The sequence below is a fragment of the Salvelinus sp. IW2-2015 genome, unplaced genomic scaffold (genome assembly GCF_002910315.2).
Source record: "Salvelinus sp. IW2-2015 unplaced genomic scaffold, ASM291031v2 Un_scaffold1725, whole genome shotgun sequence".
NCBI classification, from domain to species: Eukaryota; Metazoa; Chordata; class Actinopteri; order Salmoniformes; family Salmonidae; genus Salvelinus; species Salvelinus sp. IW2-2015.
In genome coordinates this window covers 62,296-81,195 of record NW_019943112.1, presented here as the reverse complement: position 1 = coordinate 81,195, position 18,900 = coordinate 62,296, and the positions used below count along the sequence as shown (strand labels likewise).

General features: G+C 42.4%; 1 protein-coding gene across 2 annotated transcripts in view; it reads left to right on the top strand.

The window, feature by feature from the left end:
- LOC112071801 (forkhead box protein K2) overlaps positions 1–18,035 on the top strand; it is a 33,442-nt gene extending 15,407 nt beyond the window's left edge. Inside the window, exons 3-8 of one of the 2 annotated variants that reach the window (XM_070439516.1) lie at positions 3,706–3,856; positions 12,583–12,729; positions 14,096–14,289; positions 16,952–17,148; positions 17,264–17,545; positions 17,842–18,035. In XM_070439516.1, the coding sequence (XP_070295617.1) occupies positions 3,706–3,856; positions 12,583–12,729; positions 14,096–14,289; positions 16,952–17,148; positions 17,264–17,545; positions 17,842–18,014 (1,144 nt within the window). In that variant the 3' untranslated portion in view covers positions 18,015–18,035. Of the gene's footprint in view, positions 1–3,705; positions 3,857–12,582; positions 12,730–14,095; positions 14,290–16,951; positions 17,149–17,263; positions 17,546–17,799 lie in introns of both variants that reach the window. The other variant, XM_024139225.2, reaches the window with a different exon arrangement.
- The last annotated feature ends 865 nt before the right edge of the window (positions 18,036–18,900 follow it).

The following is an 18,900-nucleotide window of genomic DNA, read 5'->3' as shown; positions in this document are numbered from 1 at the left end:
AAGAACTTTTCCCCCCATTTGTCACATCCTTAATAGCTTCTGCTGTGTTCAAATGTAAACTACCCCTATATAGTATGTGAAATGAAAGTTGTAGRAGTGCTAATTAGAGGTCGACCGATTCTGATTTTTCAACGCCGATACCGATTTATATGTATGTGTGTATATCACAAAAGTGAGTACACCCCTCACATTTTTGTAAATATTTGAGTATATCTTTTCATGTGACAACACTGAAGAAATGACACTTTGCTACAATGTAAAGTAGTGAGTGTACAGCTTGTATAACAGTGTACATTTGCTGTCCCCTCAATAACTCAACACACAGTCATTAARGTCTAAACCGCTGGCAACAAAAGTGAGTAAACCCCTAAGTGAAAATGTCCAAATTGGGCCCAATTAGCCATTTTCCCTCCCCGGTGTCATGTGACTCGTTAGTGTTACAAGGTCTCAGGTGTGAATGAGGAGCAGGTGTGTTAAATTTGGTGTCATCGCTCTCACACTCCCTCATACTGACTGGTCACTGGAAGTTCAACATGGCACCTCATGGCAAAGAACTCTCTGAGGATCTGAAAAAAAGAATTGTTGCTCTACATAAAGATGGCCTGGGCTATAAGAAGATTGCCAAGACCCTGAAACTGAGCTGCAGCACGGGGGCCAAGACCATACAGCGGTTTAACTGGACAGGTTCCACTCAGAACAGGCCTCGCTATGGTCGACCAAAGGAGTTGAGTGCACGTGTTCAGCGTCATATCCAGAGGTTGTCTTTGGGAAATAGACGTATGAGTGCTGCCAGCATTGCTGCAGAGGTTGAAGGGGTGGGGGGTCAGCCTGTCAGTGCTCAGACCATACGCCGTACATGACCTTCGATAGCAAAAAAACATTCCAAGTGAATTCACAATTCAGCTGCGCTGCTGCACGCAACGGTTTGGCCCCTTTCAGATGGTTCAGCATTGCACCTGTACTACCATTACTGTACTTCAATTCCACCTCACAAAATGTGCATTTCCTTGRCATTAACTTCTCAGTGTTGCCATACAGGGCTTCAGTGCTGTCGCTTGCCTTTCTCTGCCATTTTTCCAGGATTAAAATCCTGCAGCGCACGCAAGGTCCCCCTGCTCAAGCCAGCGCATGTCCAGGCCCGTCTGAAGTTTGCCAATGACCATCTGGATGAATGGGAGAAGGTCATGTGGTCTGATGAGACACAAATTTAGCTTTTTGGTCTAAACTCCACTCGCCGTGTTTGGAGGAAGAAGAAGGATGAGTACAACCCCAAGAACACCATCCCAACCGTGAAGCATGGAGGTGGAAACATCATTCTTTGGGGATGCTTTTCTGCGAAGGGGACAGGACGACTGCACTGTATTGAGGGGAGAATGGATGGGGCCATGTATCACGAGATCTTGGCCAACAACCTCCCTTCCCTCAGTAAGAGATTGAAGATGGGTCGTGGCTGGGTCTTCCAGCATGACAACGACCCGAAACACACAGCCAGGGCAACTAAGAAGTGGCCTCCGTAAGAAGCATCTCAAGGTCCTGGAGTGGCCTAGCCAGTCTCCAGACCTGAACCCAATAGAAAATCTTTGGAGGGAGCTGAAAGTCCGTATTGCCCAGCGACAGCCCCGAAACTGAAGGATCTGGAGAAGGTCTGTATGGAGAGTGGGCCAAAATTCCTGCTGCAGTGTGTGCAAACCTGGTCAAGAACTACAGGAAACGTATGATGTCTGTAATTGCAAACAAGGTTTCTGTACCAAATATTAAGTTCTGCTTTTCTGATGTATCAAATACTTATGTCATGCAAAAAATGCAAATGAATTACTTAAAAATCATACAATGTGATTTTCTGGATTTTTGTTTTAGATTCCGTCTCAAGTTGAAGTGTACTACTATGATAAAAATTACAGACCTCTACATGCTTTCTAAGTAGGAAACCTGCAAAATCGCAGTGTATCAAATACTTGTTCTCCCCGCTGTACGTGTGTAATAAATGACAATTACAACAATACTTAATGAACACTTTTTTTTATTTTAACTTAATATAATACTTCAATAAAATCAATTTAGTCTCAAATAAATAATGAAAATGTTCAATTGGTTTAAATAATGCAAAACAGTGTTGGAGAAGAAAGTAAAAGTGCAATATTGTGCCAGAACATATCAAAGCTGGTGGTTCCTTTTAACACGAGTCTTCAATATTCCCAGTTAAGTTTTAGGTTGTAGTTATTATAGGACTATTTCTCTCTCTACCATTTCTATTTCATAGATGTTGACTATTGGGTGTTTCTTATAGGCACTTTAGTATTGCCAGCCTAATCTCAGGAGTTGATAGGCTTGAAGTCAATAAACAGCGCTGTGCTTCAAGCATTGCGAAAAGCTGCTGGCAAACGGAGAAAAGTGTGGTTTGAATGAATGCTTACGAGCCTGCTGCTGCCTACCACCGCTCAGACTGCTCTATCAAATATCAAATCATAGACTTAATTATAATATAATAAGCACACAGAAATACAAGCCTTAGGTCATTAATGTGGTCAAATCTGGAAACAATAATTTCTAAACAAAATGTTTATTCTTTCAGTGAAATACGGAACCGTTCCGTATTTTATCGAACGGGTGGCAACCCTAAGTCTAAATATTACTGTTACATTGCACAATCTTCAATGTTATGTCATAATTATGTAAAATTCTGGCAAATTTAATTACGGTCTTTGTTAGGAAGAAATGTCTACACAGTTCGCAACGAGCCAGGCGGCCCAAACTGCTGCATATACCCGGACTCTGCATATACCCTGACTCTGCTTACACTGAACGCAAGAGAAGTGACACAATTTCAGGCACCGCATTGATTATATGCAACGCAGGACAAGCTAGTTAAACTAGTAATAACTACAGATGGTTGATGATAACTAGTGATTATGTTAAGATTGATTGTTTTTTTTATAAGATAATTTTAATGCTAGCTAGCAACTTACCATGGCTCCTTGCTGCCTGCACTCGCGTAACAGGTGGTCAGCCTGCCATGCAGTCTCCTCGTGGATTGCAATATAATCAGCGTCCAAAAATGCCGATTACCGATTGTTATGAACACTTGAAATCGGCCCTAATTAATTTGCCATTACGATTAATCGGTCGACCTCTAGTGCTAATCCAACCATGAATTCCTACTAGCACATCTGCCAATCAGCTACGGCCCATTGCACCGATGATACTGCTCCAGATACATTGAAGAATGGAAAAAATAATATTGATGTTTTAATTTGATTCTAGCCAATCATCAGTGTTTATCTCCAGATTATTCATGTTTTCTTCAGCTAATGACACATCCTTAAGCTTTTTCTGCTGTTTTAACTCTCAACTTAATGCCTCATGAAACGGTTTTGCTGTCCTTTCAATATGGGTTAGATAATGTGAGGCTATTTGCATAGGTGGTGTGTACCACTCTGACCGCAGGCTACTGCAGGAAAGGGTACAGATAAGCTGAGCCAATATATTTATTTTACTGAGGCCCCCTATTCCTCAGAATAGCTTGGCTAATTGTAAACCATTGCTTGATTTAAAAAAAGAAAAACATCAGTGGATCAATTAGGCAGTTTTGTTTGTAGCCTAAAAGTATTGCATTATTCTTAGTCAGATAATTTGATATGTACTGTGTTTGCCATCATGCTGACAGAGACTTGGTGACTAATGGTCTGGTCCTCTTCTTCCCTACAGTGCTGCCAACTCGTGCCCCTCCAGTCCCAGGGGAGCGGGCTTGTCCGGCTACAGGATGGGTCGCATGGTCAGCTCTGCAGAGCTACAGCTCATAAACGACAACTCCCAGTCAGAGAACGACAAGGAGGCCTCAGGAGGGGACAGCCCCAAGGTGAGCACCACATACAGAGAATCTCCATTGAACATGCTTTTAGTCTAAGGCTTAAATTCATCTGTGTCTGTGAAACTGGCATTTTTAATTTAGTGGCAATCAGCAGTTGCAACCATAACATGTTATCCCCACCACTGTTTTGGTAAAAAGCTGAGGGATGGGGCTGGAGAAATGTAACCACTCTCAAATTCATAGGTGGAGCTATGGATGCAAGAATTGACCAACCATGATATCAATATAGTTTTAATGRTATGAGGGTGTACAGTGTTTGTTTACATTTACTTTATTTTAGTGCTGAGTAGGGTTGCACATTTTGGGGAATATTCAGAGGTGGAAACTTTCTGTGTGAATTAACGGGAATATTATGGTAATTAACATATCTATGCAAATTAATATTAATACCATTTAAATGTTTTTTTGCTTTGGATATATTTACCATATCATATGGAGACAGAAACATAAACCCTTTAACCTTATCATAAGTAGACATAATTGCAAATGGTTAAATCCTTCCAATAGAGAAAAAAAAATACGAATTGAACTTTAATTAAATGAGTTGACTCTTCATMATTTCACTGAACAAAAAAAGAAAGGGAATATTGAATGATCCCCAATGATCTATCGCATTTCCCCAAAAACTTTTTCAACATACATCTGTAAAATTATAGTCTAGAAACTAAAGCTTTGGTTGTCTTCTTCTCAGGCCTCTCTGTCATCTCCCTGGACCTCCTCAATGTCTACCTCTTGAACATCAGACTGAGGCCTCATCCTCACTGTCACTTTCCAACCTTGTTGAGGATGACTTGTTGTCAGGCTCAAAAAGCCTCAAATTTGCCCGGATGGTCGCCAATTTTTTTCCAACTCTTGTATTGGTCAGCCTGTTGCGTGCTTTGGTGTGTGTGTTCCCAAACAAGGACCAGTTGCCATCTGAGATGGCTGATGTTGGTGGGATTTGGAGGCAACAGGGGAAAGAGCCTCATATCCACAAAGTCCCTTCCACCAGTTGGCTGATGAGATATGTTGTCATGACTGCCATGTTGCATCTCCATGCCAAAGCCCTTGCTTAGAAGTTTACTTCGCCAGACTGCAAAGAACCTTGCCCTTATCAAGGCCAAGGTGGCGAGACACGGTAGTGATGACACCATAGGCCTTGTTGATCTCTGCACCAGACAGGATGCTCTTGCCAGCATACTTGGGGTCCAACATGTACGCTCGGCGTGTATGGGCTTCAGGCAGAAGTCTTCACGCTTTCTGATGTATTTCAGAACTGCAGTTTCCTCTGCTTGGAGCAACAGTGAAGTGGACAGGGCAGTACGGATTTCTTCTCTTACATCTGCAAGCAGAGTCTGAACATCAGACAGGATGGCATTGTCTCCCTCAATCTGTGCAATGGCTACCGTTTTAGGTTTCAGGCTGCTTACCACTCTCTCCCAAAATACATTTCCCAGGAGGATCTTCTTGAATGGGCTGTCCATATCGGCAGACTGTGATATATTCTTGGAGAGACTCCTTCCCCTCCAGGTTGTCATCAAACATGATGACAACACCACCCCAATGGGTGTTGCTGGGAAGCTTCAATGTGGTGCTCTTATTCTTCTCACTTTGCTTGGTGAGGTAGATTGCTTCTATAACTTGATGACCCTTCACATACCTAACCATTTCCTTGGCTCTCTCCATTGTTTTCAGTGCTATGATGTCCTTGAGGAGCAGATTCAATGCATGAGCAGCACAGCCAATGGGTGTGATGTGAGGGTAGGACTCTCCACTTTAGACCAAGCAGCGTTCATGTTCGCAGCATTGTCTGTCACCAGTGCAAATACCTTCTGTGGTCCAAGGTCATTGTTGACTGCCTTCAGCTCATCTGCAATGTAGAGACCGGTGTGTCTGTTGTCCCTTGTGTCTGTGCTCTTGTTGAATACTGGTTGAGGGGTGGAGATGTAGTTAATTATTCCTTGCCCACGAACATTCGACCACCCATCAGAGATGATTGCAATAGTCTGCTTTCTCTATGATTTGCTTGATCTTCACTTGAACTCTGATCTCTGCATCCAGCAAATTAGTAGATAAAGCATGTCTGGTTGGAGGGGTGTATGCTGGGCGAAAAACATTCAGAAATCTCTTCCAATACACATTGCCCGTGAGCACAAGTTGCATACACATCTTGAGCAAGACATTAACTTCTCTGGAATATGTGGGATGCAAGTGTCCCACATGGCCAACATCCAGTGACAATTCAGAGCGCCAAATTCAAATAAATTACTATAAAAATTWAACTTTCATGAAATCACACATGCAATACACCAAATTAAAGCTACACTTGTTGTAAATCCAGCCAAAGTGTCAGATTTCAAAAAGGCTTTACGACGAAAGCACACCAAACGATTGTTAGGTCAGTACATAGTCACAGAAACACAGCCACTTTTCCAGCCAAAGAGAGGAGTCCCAAAAAGCAGAAATAGAGAAAATCTTCATCAGATGACACTCATAGGACTTCATGTTACACAATACATGTATGTTTTGTTCGATAAAGTTCATATTTATATCCAAAAATCTTATTTTACATTGGCGTGTTAGATTCAGTAGTTCCAAAACATGCAGTGATATTGCAGAGAGACACATGAATTCACAGAAATACGCATAATGAATGTTGATGAAAATACAGCTATTATACATGTAACTTTAGATACAGCGGTTGCATTAAGGAGAACTGCATCAGTTTTCAAAAACACTTTACAGAAAAAGCATAATCTGAGAACGGTGATCAGAGCCCAAACCAGCCAGAGAAATATCTGCCATGTTGGGTAGTCAACATTATTGATAAAGAAAATTATAAAAATTCACTTACCTTTTGATGATCTTCAACAGAATGCACTCCCAGGAATCGCAGTTCCACAATAAATGCTTGTTTTGTTCGATAATGTCCATCATTTATGTCTATTTATGTTCAATAGCTTCTTTTGTTAGGGCGTTTGGTAAACAATCCAAAAAAGCGATCTGGTCCATTCGGACAAAACATTCAAAAGTTATATTACAGGTCGAAGAAACTTGTCAAACTAAGTATAGAATCAATCTTTAGGATCATAAATGTTCAATATTGTTCCAACCGGAGAATTCTATTGTCTGTTGAAAAGCACTGGAACGAGAGKYACCTCTCAAGTGAAAGCACGTGACTGAGAACGAGGCTGTAGGCAGACCCCTTAGTKAAACATCTCTCATCCGSCCCCCTTCACATGAGCAGCCTGAAACCACGTTCTAAAYACGGTTGACATCTAGTGGAAGCRMTAGGAAGTGAAAAAATACCCATATCTCAAAGTGTATTCGATAGGGGTGAGTTCAAAAACTACAAACCTCAGATTTTCCACCTCCTGTTTGGATTTTTTCTCAGGTTTTTGCCWGCCARATGAGTTKTGTTATACTCACAGACTTGATTCAAACAGTTTTAGAAACTTCAGAGTGTTTTCTATCCAATACTAATACTAGTATGCATATATTAGCATCTGGGGCTGAGTAGGAGGCAGTTCACTCTGGGCACGCAATTCATCCAAAAGTGAAAATGCTGCTCCCTATCCGAAACAAGTTAAGCATGGAACTTTAGATAAACTTCTCCTTAATGCAACCGCTGTGTCAGATTTCAAAAAAGCTTTACTGAAAAAGCACACCATGCAATAATCTGAGTACAGAGCTCAAACAAGCCATACAGATATCCGCCATGTTATGGAGTCAACAAAGTAAGAAATAGCATTATATATATTCACTTGCCTTTGATCTTCATCAGAATGCACTCCCAGGAATCCCAGTTCCACAATAATTATTKGATAAAGTCCATTTATGTCCAAATACCTCCTTTTTGTTCGCACGTTTAGTACACAATCCAAACTCACGACGCGCGGTCAGGTCCAGGCGAAAGTTCAGACAAAGTCATATTACAGTTCGTAGAAACATGTCAAACTAAGTATAGAATCAATCTTTAGGATGTTTTTATCATAAATCTTCAATAATGTTCCAACCGGAGGATTCCTTTGTCTGTAGAATTGCAATGGAACGCAAGCTACCTCTCACGTGAACGCGCATGACCAGCTCATGCCACTCTGGCAGACCTCTGACTCATTCAGCTCCCATTCCCCCCTCCTTCACAGTAGAAGCATCAAACAAGGTTCTAAAGACTGTTGACATCTAGTGGAAGCCTAAGGAAGTGCAATATGACCCCATTTCCACTATCTTGGATAGGCAAAGAGTTGAAAAACTACAAACCTCAGATTTCCCACTTCCTGGTTGGATTTTTTCTCAGGTTTTTGCATGCCATATGAGTTCTGTTATTCTCACAGACTTCATTCAAACAGTTTTAGAAACTTCAGAGTGCTTTCTATTATATGCATATTCTAGCTTTTAGGACTGAGTAGCAGGCAGTTTACTCTGGGCACTTTTTTTATCCAAGCTACTCAATACTGCCCCCCTGTCCCGAAGAAGTTAACAAAAAATCATGTATGTCATATAACATATATTCACCCCACCCAGTATTGTAATCAAGACTTACCAGAAAGCATGTAGTCCTTGGCTCAGACAGTGTAGTAGTGTGGGCTCAATAGCATCTCATTAGTGTGCAAGATCTTGAAAATCAGCTGTACATGTGATGGAAGAATGCACTGTGCATGCAGAGGGTTGCAACTCCATTGAATTGGGGATAGACCTAAATATGCCACAATACCTAGAATTGCCTTGTGTATCCCTCAAAAAGGTTCACTGTTATAAGCAACCCTTTTTTTTTTTTTTTTAATTTAAGAAATCTTCCAAATATTCCTGGGCTTAAATTCCCAATTTKTGGAAAGTTTCTGCCACTTTGCAACTCTAGTGCTGAGGGATTAGTGCTTTTTGGGGTGGTTTTGGCTCTATTATAAAAAAAAGAATCACGGTTTTGATAACGCATAGTACATTTAATGACAATTGTATTATGTGGATTGAATGATGTAACAACACAGAATAAAACATTTAACAAAAGTCCCATGATGGTAGTGACTGCCCATTACTGTACTTATTAACCATAATTTATTTACATTACTATTTACTTTATAAATATTTAAAATATTTCAGTTGTTGGGTATATTACATTTCGTTTTATTTGATGACTTTTTATTATTTAATTCCAAGTCATCGTCTCATCTCTATAAGAGCTGCTGTCTGACATAATCAGTATTTTAATAGTTCTTGAGTAAATAATGCATACTTTTACAACTGCTGAATATCAACTATCAATCACTTAGATCATGTATTTTCAGGTAGACATACCTCTCAAAGCAACTGCTCCCTATGCCTCTCGCTCCCGTGTCTTCTGTCTCTTCTCTCCCTCTGTGTGCCCCCACACAGACTGGACAAGTAGGCGTGACATTATTTATGGTCATGTTGGTTAATTACTGCGCTAATCTATGTAGAATATTGGCCTGTTGGAAACTACAACTCTACTATATCACACAGTTTGGACTTGATCCGATTTATCTCGATTGTTTTTTTTTACACATCTGATCTTTCGGTTAATTGCTCAACACTACTTTGTTTACAAACATTGGAGTAAAACAAGTTTATTTGGAGTTTGGATTGGGGTATGACAGTTGAACTAAGCTCGAGGCATTTATAAGTTATATTCTTCAAGAATCAATGGGTACTGCAACTGTAGATTGCCCTTTTTAAATAACTGCACATTTGAATTAATTGGAGAGGAAAGGTAGTCATGTGTCTGCCTGTTTTGGCATTTTAACTGATGCATGTGACAACAAACCCATGATTTGTTGTCATCAAGTTTAATTTGTTACATGCTTCGTAGACTAACAGTGAAATGCTTACTTACGGATTATTTTCCAACAATGCAGAGTTAAAGATGAGATGAAAAATAATATACAAAATTGAGATAGTGACACGAAGAATAAAAACACAGTGAATAACAAATAGAAATAGCATGGCTATACATATAGGGAGTACCTGTACCAAGTCGATGTGCAAGGGTACGAGGTAATTGAGGTAGCTATGTAATGTACATACAGGTAGGGGTAAAGTGACTAGGCAACAGGATAGATAATGGGCAGTAGCAGATGTCCAAAAAAGGGTAAATGCAGGTAGTCCTGGTAGCCATTTGATTAGCTATTTAGCAGTCTTGTTTAGATGTCTTGGGGATAGAAGCTGTTCAGGGTTCTGTTGATTTCAGACTTGGTGCATTGGTACTGCTTGCCGTGCAGTAGCAAAGAGAACACGTCTGTGGCTTGGGTGGGTGGCTGTCTTTGAGAATGTTTTGGGCCTTCCTCTGACACCGTCTGGTATAGAGGCCCCAAGTGAGTCAAGATGCTGTCGATGGTGCCGCTGTAGAACTTTTAGAGGATCTGAGGGCCCATGCCAAATCTTTTCAGCCTCCTGAGGGGGAAGAGGCGTTGTCGTGCCCTCTTCACCACTGTTGGTGTGTTTGGACCATGATAGATCCTTCATGATGTGGACACCGAGGAACTTGAACCTCTCGATCCACTACAGGCCTGTCGATGTGAATGGGGGTGTGCTCACCCCTACGTTTCCTCTAGTCCACGATCAACTCACATGTCTTAGACGTTGAGGGAAAGGTTGTTGTCCTGTGAATTGGAGTGTGTCCAGGGTTTATGAGATGATGGTGTTGWTGTGAGRCATGACCAGCCTTTCAAAGCATTTGATTGCTACAGATGTGAGTGCTACGGGGTGATCGTCATTTAGACAGGTTACCTTGGCATTCTTGGGCACAGGGACTATGCMGCCCTACCAAGCAAAAAGGCAGTAACTGCTCATAGCGTGGAACTGAGAAATATGTTTTTTTATTTACGTTGGTTTCACAGTAACGTTATGCAGTTACTGCTAACATGACCTGCATTTTCTCCAAAACACAATACAATAGAGGCAGGATACTTGTCCACATGATTAAGCATGTATTTAATGTAGCAAAAAATGACTAACTCATTTTTGACCAAATGAGCAGTTACTGCCTTTGATTGATAGGGCAGAATTGTGGTCTGCTTGAAACATGTATTACAGGGAGAGGTTGAAAATATCAGTGAAGACCATTTCCTGCTTGGCAGCTCGTGCTCTGAGGATGTGTCCTGGTAATCTGTCTGGCCTTGTGAATGTTTACCTGTTTAAAGGTCTTACTCACATTGGCTATGGAGAGTGTGATCACACAGTCATTTGGAACAGCTGGTGCTCTCACGCATGGTTCAGTGTATCTTGCCTCAAAGCGAGCATAGAAGGCATTTAGCTCGTCTGGTAGGCTCATATCACAGAGCAGCTCATGGCTGGGTTTCCCTTCGTAACCTGTGATAGTTTGTAAGCCCTGCCACATCTGACGTGTGTCAGAGCTGGTGTAGTAGGATTTGATCTTAGTTCTGTATTGACGCTTTGCTTGTTTGATGGTTCGTCGGAGGGTGTAGTGAAATTTCTTACAAGCATTTGGGTTTGTGTCCCGCTCCCTGAAAGCAGCAACTCTAGCCTTTAGCGCAGTGCTGATGTTGCCTGTAATCCATGGCTTCTGGTTGGGATATGTACATATGGTCACTGTGGGCATGTCGTTTGAGTTTGTTTTATTTTTACAGGGACAGTGCACATTAATCAACGCTTCAGTAAAAGTGCCGGTTTTAGCCAGGCGGCAATTTCTTTAAACCGCAGTCCCTGGGCAGGTTTTCGATGCACTTATTAATGAAGCCAGTGACTGATGCCATCGGATGAATCCCGGTACATATTCCAGTCTGTGCCTTCAAAACATACCTGTAGCTTAACATCCGCTTCACCGGACCACTTCCGGTCACTTGAGTGAGTCACTGGTACTTCTTGTTTTGAGTTTTTGCTTGTAAGCAGGAATCAAGAGGATAGAGTTATGGTCAGATTTGCTAAATGGAGAGCGAGAGATGTGCATTTCTGTGTTTGGAGTAAAGGTGATCAAGTTTTTTTCACCTCTAGTTGCACAGGTGACATACTGGTAGAAATGAGGTAAAACGTATTTCAGTTTCCTGCATTCAAATCACGGCCACTAGGAATGTCACCTCTGTGTGAGCATTTTCTTGTTTGCTTAGGGTCTTATACAGCTCATTGAGTCCAGTCTTATTGCCAGCATCGGTTTATGGTGGTAGAAAAATATGGTAAATAGTATGGTCTACAGCTTATCATAAGGTATTCTAACGTGAGCAGAACCTCGAAGAGACGCACACTCCCTCCCCCTGAGCTTCCCCGATGCTGCCGTTCTGTCATGCCGATGTATAGAAAAACCAGCTAGATTAATATTTTCCTTGTTCCACCACGACTCAGAGAACATAGGATATTACAGTTCTTCAGATCACGTTGATGGGATAGTCTCAAACAGAGCTCGTCCAGTGATTGCACATTAGCCAGTAGCGCCGCCTACTTCTCAGTGTCATGGATTTGGGCCTGGTCTGGGATAATCAATATGTCCTTCGACTCATTGCAGTAAAAGTCCTCATCCAAATCGAGGGTGGTGATGGCTTTTCTGGTTTCCAGAAGCTCTTTTCGGTCATAGGAAACGATGGTGTAAACATTGACGTAAACATTATGTACAAAAAAAGTTAAGATCAACGCCCAAAAACACAAAATAGTTCAATTGGCCAGGGGCCCGTGAAACGGCTGCTATTCCCTCCAGTGCCATTGCTCACAATATGTGCTTTGCTACCTAGTAAATGACACCCTTTCTCCCTTCCTCTTCTTCTTCCCTTTAGGATGATTCCAAACCGCCATACTCATATGCACAACTGATAGTCCAAGCCATTACAATGGCACAGGACAAGCAGCTCACACTAAACGGAATATACACTCACATCACCAAAAACTACCCCTACTACAGGACTGCAGACAAAGGCTGGCAGGTGAGAAATGGRGTCTTTCAATACAAATAATTTCAGTGAAAATGGTGCATGTGAGGGAAAAGATCTGAACCTGTTTTGAATAGCATTAGGATACCACCACATGGTTATATTTGAAATATCTCAAAAACCAGAGCATAGKCCCTTGATTTTTTCCCACATTTTCTTGTTTCAACATGGATCAACATTGTAGTTACTCCACAATACTAACTTYATTMACAGAGGGAAAYGAAGTCTGTACASAATAKAAATATACCAAAACATGCATCCTGTTTGCAACTAGGCACTAAAGTAATACTTGGCAAAGCAATTCACTTTTTGTCCTGAATACAAAGTGTTTGGGGCAAATCCAATCCAATACAACACATTACTCAGTACCACACTCCATATTTTCAAGCATAGTGGTGGCTGCATCGTGTTATGGGTATGCTTGTAATTGTTAAGAACTGGAGAATAAATGGAATGGAGCTAAACACAGGCATAATCCTAGAGCGGGGGTACTCTACTCTTACCGTATGAGGTCCAGAGCCTGCTGGTTTACAGTTCTACCTGATAATTAATTGCACACACCTGGTGTCCCAGGTGTCCCAGGTCTAAATCAGTCCCTGATTAGAGGGAAAAAATGGAACTGGTTTTGAGGTCGAGAGTCCTAGAGGAAAACCTGTTTCTCTCTGACACTGGGAGATGAATTCACCTTTCAACAGGATAGTAATCTAAAACACAAGGCCAAGTCTTCACTGGAGTTGCTTACAAAGAAGTCCGTGAATGTGGCGGAGTTAGTTTTGACTTAAATCTGCTTGAAAATTTATGGCAAGACCTGTAAATGGTTGTCTAGCAATGATCAACAACCAATTTTGACAGAGCTTGAAGAATTTTGAAAAGAATAATGGGCAAGTGTTGCACAATCCAGGTGTGGAAAGCTCTTCGAGACGTACCCAGAAAGACTCACAGCCCTAATTGCTGCCAAAGGTGTTTCTACAAAGTATTGACTCACTTAATAATTATGTAAAATAGATTACTATTTAATTTTCAATCGATCAGCAAAGATTTCTAAAAACAGGTTTATTGTGTGTAGATGAGTGAGACTTTTTAAATACATTTTGAATTCAAGCTGTAACACAACAAAATGTGGAATAAGTAAAGGGGTATGAATACTTTCTGAAGGCACTGTATATTAAGATGTGCTTTGACTAATATGCAACCTTGTAAAAGTACACATTCACTTTGGCTTCAAACTGAAGGGCGGTACATGGCTTATCCCATCTGTGTCCATGTTGTTTTTGAACATGTGCCATTGATGAACTGTGACGTGAATAACAGCCTTGGCTGCAGTGTGTTCATACTAACACGACGGCGTATTCTGTTGTAGAACTCGATCCGTCACAATCTGTCACTGAACCGCTACTTTATTAAAGTAGCCAGATCGCAGGAGGAACCGGGCAAGGGCTCGTTCTGGAGGATAGACCCGTCCTCAGAGGGCAAGCTCATGGAGCAGGCCTTCAGGAAACGAAGGCCGCGGGGTGTGCCCTGCTTCAGGACCCCCCTCGGACCCCTCTCCTCCAGGTATGGACCTACTCACTCAGGTTTCAGTCACACGATGAGCTCGCTGRATGCTTTACTGCAGGGGTCTCCATCCGGTCGCTCGCAGCCCATCTATCCACAAATCCTCATTTGACATTATCCCATCCCTAGTTAGCTCCAATTGGCCTAAACAAGCCAAATGTAACACTATCTGCCAATTAATTTCCAGCAATAGTTCCCCTGTATGTCTGTGTAGTGCACACATTTCTCTTCCATTCACTTTGTGTAGCCAGTAAGAGATGATGATAACTGTCTTCTGGGTAGATGGTAGGCTTGGGCGGCATACCGTATACCGGGGTATTTGGAAACAGCCAAGGCATAGTTTTTCAGTACCGTCAATACCATTGAAACTATTTCTTTTAAGTTTTTCAATATTTTGTTACTTTTGAAGTAAATACCTGCAGTCAGCTTGTGTAATATGTTAGGAGATGAAGCATATCGCGTTCTTAATTTCACCTGTCACAATATTTTACATTTTGAAGCATAGTTCCCAGAACAGTTGAGCCAGTCATGTGGGGCGGCAGGTAGGTGGTTAGAGTTGGGCCAGTAACTGAAAAGGTTGCTAGATCGAGTCCCTGAGCTGCCACGGTAAAAAGCTGTCATTCTGCTCCTGAACTGTTGCTAAGCCATCATTGTAAATAGGAATTTGTTCTTAACTGACTTGCCTAGTTAAATGAAATAAAAAATAAAATAAATGTTTGTAAATAGCACAATGGGAGAAAGCGCGAGCAGTTGGTTCCAGCTGTGTATTGACAGTGGTCGTGTTTTATATTGACAGTCAAGTGTTTTTTTTCTTTCTTTCCTTCAATAGAGGGATCAGGGACATGCAACTATAGTTTTCCTTCACAGAAAACACATTCGGCAGAAAATAGCTTCATTTTCATCAGATGACAACAGAAGTGCAACTCTATTTAGCAAGTAAATGGGCTTACAATGAAAAAGCAAGGTCTTTTTTGCAAAAAAAGCTACATTTCCTAATGTTTTGCTTAAAGTTAATCTTGCATTTTACTGGAGAAAAGTAGTCTGGCTACACTGAGTAAAGTACTGGAGAAAAGTAGTCTGGCTACACTGAGTAAAGTACTGGAGAAAAGTAGTCCTGGCTCCACTGAGTAAAGTACTGGAGAAAAGTAGTCTGGCTACACTGGCTACACTGAGTAAAGTACTGGAGAAAAGTAGCTCAACATCAGTCAGTGCTGTCTGCTGATAGAAAGCCTATGAATTCTCATCCGAGTGGAGAAATGCAACTGAAGCACAAAATGTGTCTGATGCCGAGCAGAAATTACAATAAGAAGCATTTTACATCTGCGTTTACAAAACACAGCAAGATAACAATTATTTTTTTATTTTTTTCCTGTGAGAAAAAGCAGAATTCTGCGTTAAAGCACAATACTATGTTTAACTTGCTAGTTATCGAAGTATGTGGCTGAATTAATAGGGTGACGGGGCATCATATAGTGTTAGAGAACTCAAAGCCCTTTGGATTAGTTATTTGTACAGCTGCCACTATCTTGATATCCTTGTGCCTTTTCTCCTCTCCGTTCTCGGGCCGTCTTCTCCTCCCCAGGCCCGTTGCCCTAGTGACTCCAGACTCCACATACACAGCATGTACACATGCTGCAGCAGAGCCAGTTCTGTTCGTCCTTCAGACAAGCATGTTTCAAAACTTTGTTCATTTGCACAATGTCTCTCATTTACATTTGCTTGTAAATGTCCAAACTCACCAAAAATGACATTCAGTAGCTCCTATCTAGGCAATCCAGCTCATAAAGTTATACGTGTATGTCTTTGCAATTCGTTTGCGCTCTTTAGCGTATTTAGTTGGCATCCTCCATGGAAATGTTCCATTACTTGTGCAAATTTTGTTAATAGACTGCCAATTGTTGTTTTTTTTAAATAAAAAAATGTAAAATAATTGGTGCGTCCTTGTGTACTAAGCCGGTAATACCGTATATCCCGGGATGCAAGCAAAACGGTATGACAATATGAAAGTATGGATACTGCCCAACTCTAGGAGAGAAATTCTTTCCCCAAAACCTTCTCAATTAAATGTTAATGGCAAAGCAGGCTTACCTGGCAGAATTCTATCATGATTATTTGATCAATCGGGTGGGCTTTTTTTTGTGTGCAAACTCTGTCATGACATGCAGCAGCAAAAACATTGCTAGACCAGCACAGTCTCTCTCGCAAAATTCTCAATTAAAGTGGTATTGCATGCAAATCAAAAATATTTTTTCCCCATACCCCAAAAATGATCTTAAATGTGATTTCAAGTATTGGCGTGGACTCAGAACATCACATTTCATTGTTTCTCTAAGAATAATTGTYATTTTGAGTGAAAAACGGTAAAAAAATCCCAAACCGGGAAAAATATAACGGGGCTGAATTTGGGAAAATACTGTGTATTTGATGCTAGGAAAAAAATGTAGTATTTTGTGATATGTTTCATAATTTAAAGTAGCTCTCATGATATAAAAGGTTGGACACCTCAGCTTTACTGTTAGATTGACATGTTTGTGCCATCCCCTTGTGGCCATATGTGGTCACTATAATATTCCCATTGGGAAAGTGTGACTATGGTGGTAAATTTCAATGCATATGTAAATCTAGGGCATTTTTAAAGTCTATCTGCTTTTCCCTTTCACAGGAGTGCCCCAGTCTCCCCTAATCACTCTGGGGTGCTCTCGGCCCACTCGAGTGGGGTACAGACCCCTGACAGCCTATCCCGAGAGGGTTCCCCTGTCCCCATGGAACCAGAGCCCGCTCCGGCCCCGACCCCTGCCACAGCAGTCCAGCCCAAACTAGCTGTCATCCAGGAGGCCCGCTTTGCACAGAGTACACCAGGTGAGAGACGCCCATTTTTGTCCAATCACATTGTTGGAGTCTTCTCCAATCCTATGTACAAATGTGCAGTCGTCACATGTGGATCCTCCGTTAAAGAAAGCTATTGTTTGTCCAGGCTCCCCTCTCAACAGCCAGCCAGTGCTCATCACGGTTCAGCGTCAATTACCTCAGACCATAAAGCCGGTGACCTATGCCATGGCCACGCCTGTGACTACCAGCACCAACCAGAACCAGCAGCCCGTCATGCAGACGGTGCACGTCGTCCACCAGATCCCTGCTATGTCTGTCACCAGCGTGGCCGGGCTCAGCACCGCCAACACCTACACAGTGGCCACCCCGGCCATGGTCACCCTCCAGACTGAGCCCCAGGAGAACGGAGACTACTCAGAGGCCAAAGGTGAGGGCAGGGAAGGAGTATGGTGTGTGTGTAGATGGACAGATTGTGTTGACTCTAGGTAGTAGTGGTTTCAGCCAGGTTTACGTAGGTCTGTTTTACCCTTGGCCAAGGCACCTGTGTCTGTGTGTGTATATGTGTTGTCTTAGTAAATGTGAAATGTATCTCATGTTGATCTGTTATTGTAGTGCTTGTTTGGTGTTAGTTATGTTATTAGAAGTCATTGACATCTCTTTTTTTTCTATGTTTGTCTCTAGTAAAAGTAGAATCTGTTCCAACCATCTCCCACGCCTCTATAGGCGGTGGCAGTCGCATCATCCAGACAACCCAGTCGACCACGCCCTTACAGACGCTGACCTTAGTGCAGCAGCAGCCGCCCCTGGGCCAGCACCAGCTCCCCATAAAGACCATCACACAGAACGGCACCCACCTGATGCCAATGCAGGCCGCTGCAGGTGAGACACTGACTTAGAATGGATCCTGTCAAAGCGCTTTATCCCCATCTGTAGTCTACCACTGCGCTGACCCCATCTGTAGTCTACCACTGCTCTGACCCCATCTGTAGTCTACCACTGCTCTGACCCATCTGTAGCCTACCACTGCTCTGACCCCATCTGTAGCCTACCACTGCTCTGACCCCATCTGTAGCCTACCACTGCTCTGACCCCATCTGTAGCCTACCACTGCTCTGACCCCATCTGTAGCCTACCACTGCTCTGACCCCATCTGTAGCCTACCACTGCTCTGACCCCATCTGTAGTCTACCACTGCTCTGACCCCATCTGTAGCCTACCACTGCTCTGACCCCATCTGTAGCCACCACTGCTCTGACCCCATCTGTAGCCTACCACTGCTCTGACACCATCTGTAGTCTACCACGCTCTGACCCCATCGTAGTCTACCACTGCTCTGACCCATCTGTAGTCTACCACTGCTCTGACCCCTATCTGTAGTCTACCACTGCTCTGACCCCATCTGTAGTCTACCACTGCTCTGACCCCATCTGTAGTCTACCACTGCTTGACCCCATCTGTAGCCTACCACTGCTCTGACCCCATCTGTAGTCTACCACTGCTCTGACCCCATCTGTAGTCTACCACTGCTCTGACCCCATCTGTAGCCTACCACTGCTCTGACCCCATCTGTAGCCTACCACTGCTCTGACCCCATCTGTAGTCTACCACTGCTCTGACCCCATCTGTAGTCTACCACTGCTCTGACCCCATCTGTAGCCTACCACTGCTCTTACCCCATCTGTAGTCTACCACTGTTGTGAGTAGTCCTGTTTGTTTAATTAACTAGAATTCATGCAGCATACTTGTCAGTGCTGCTCTGCAGTGTGTTTGTATCTCGAAGGC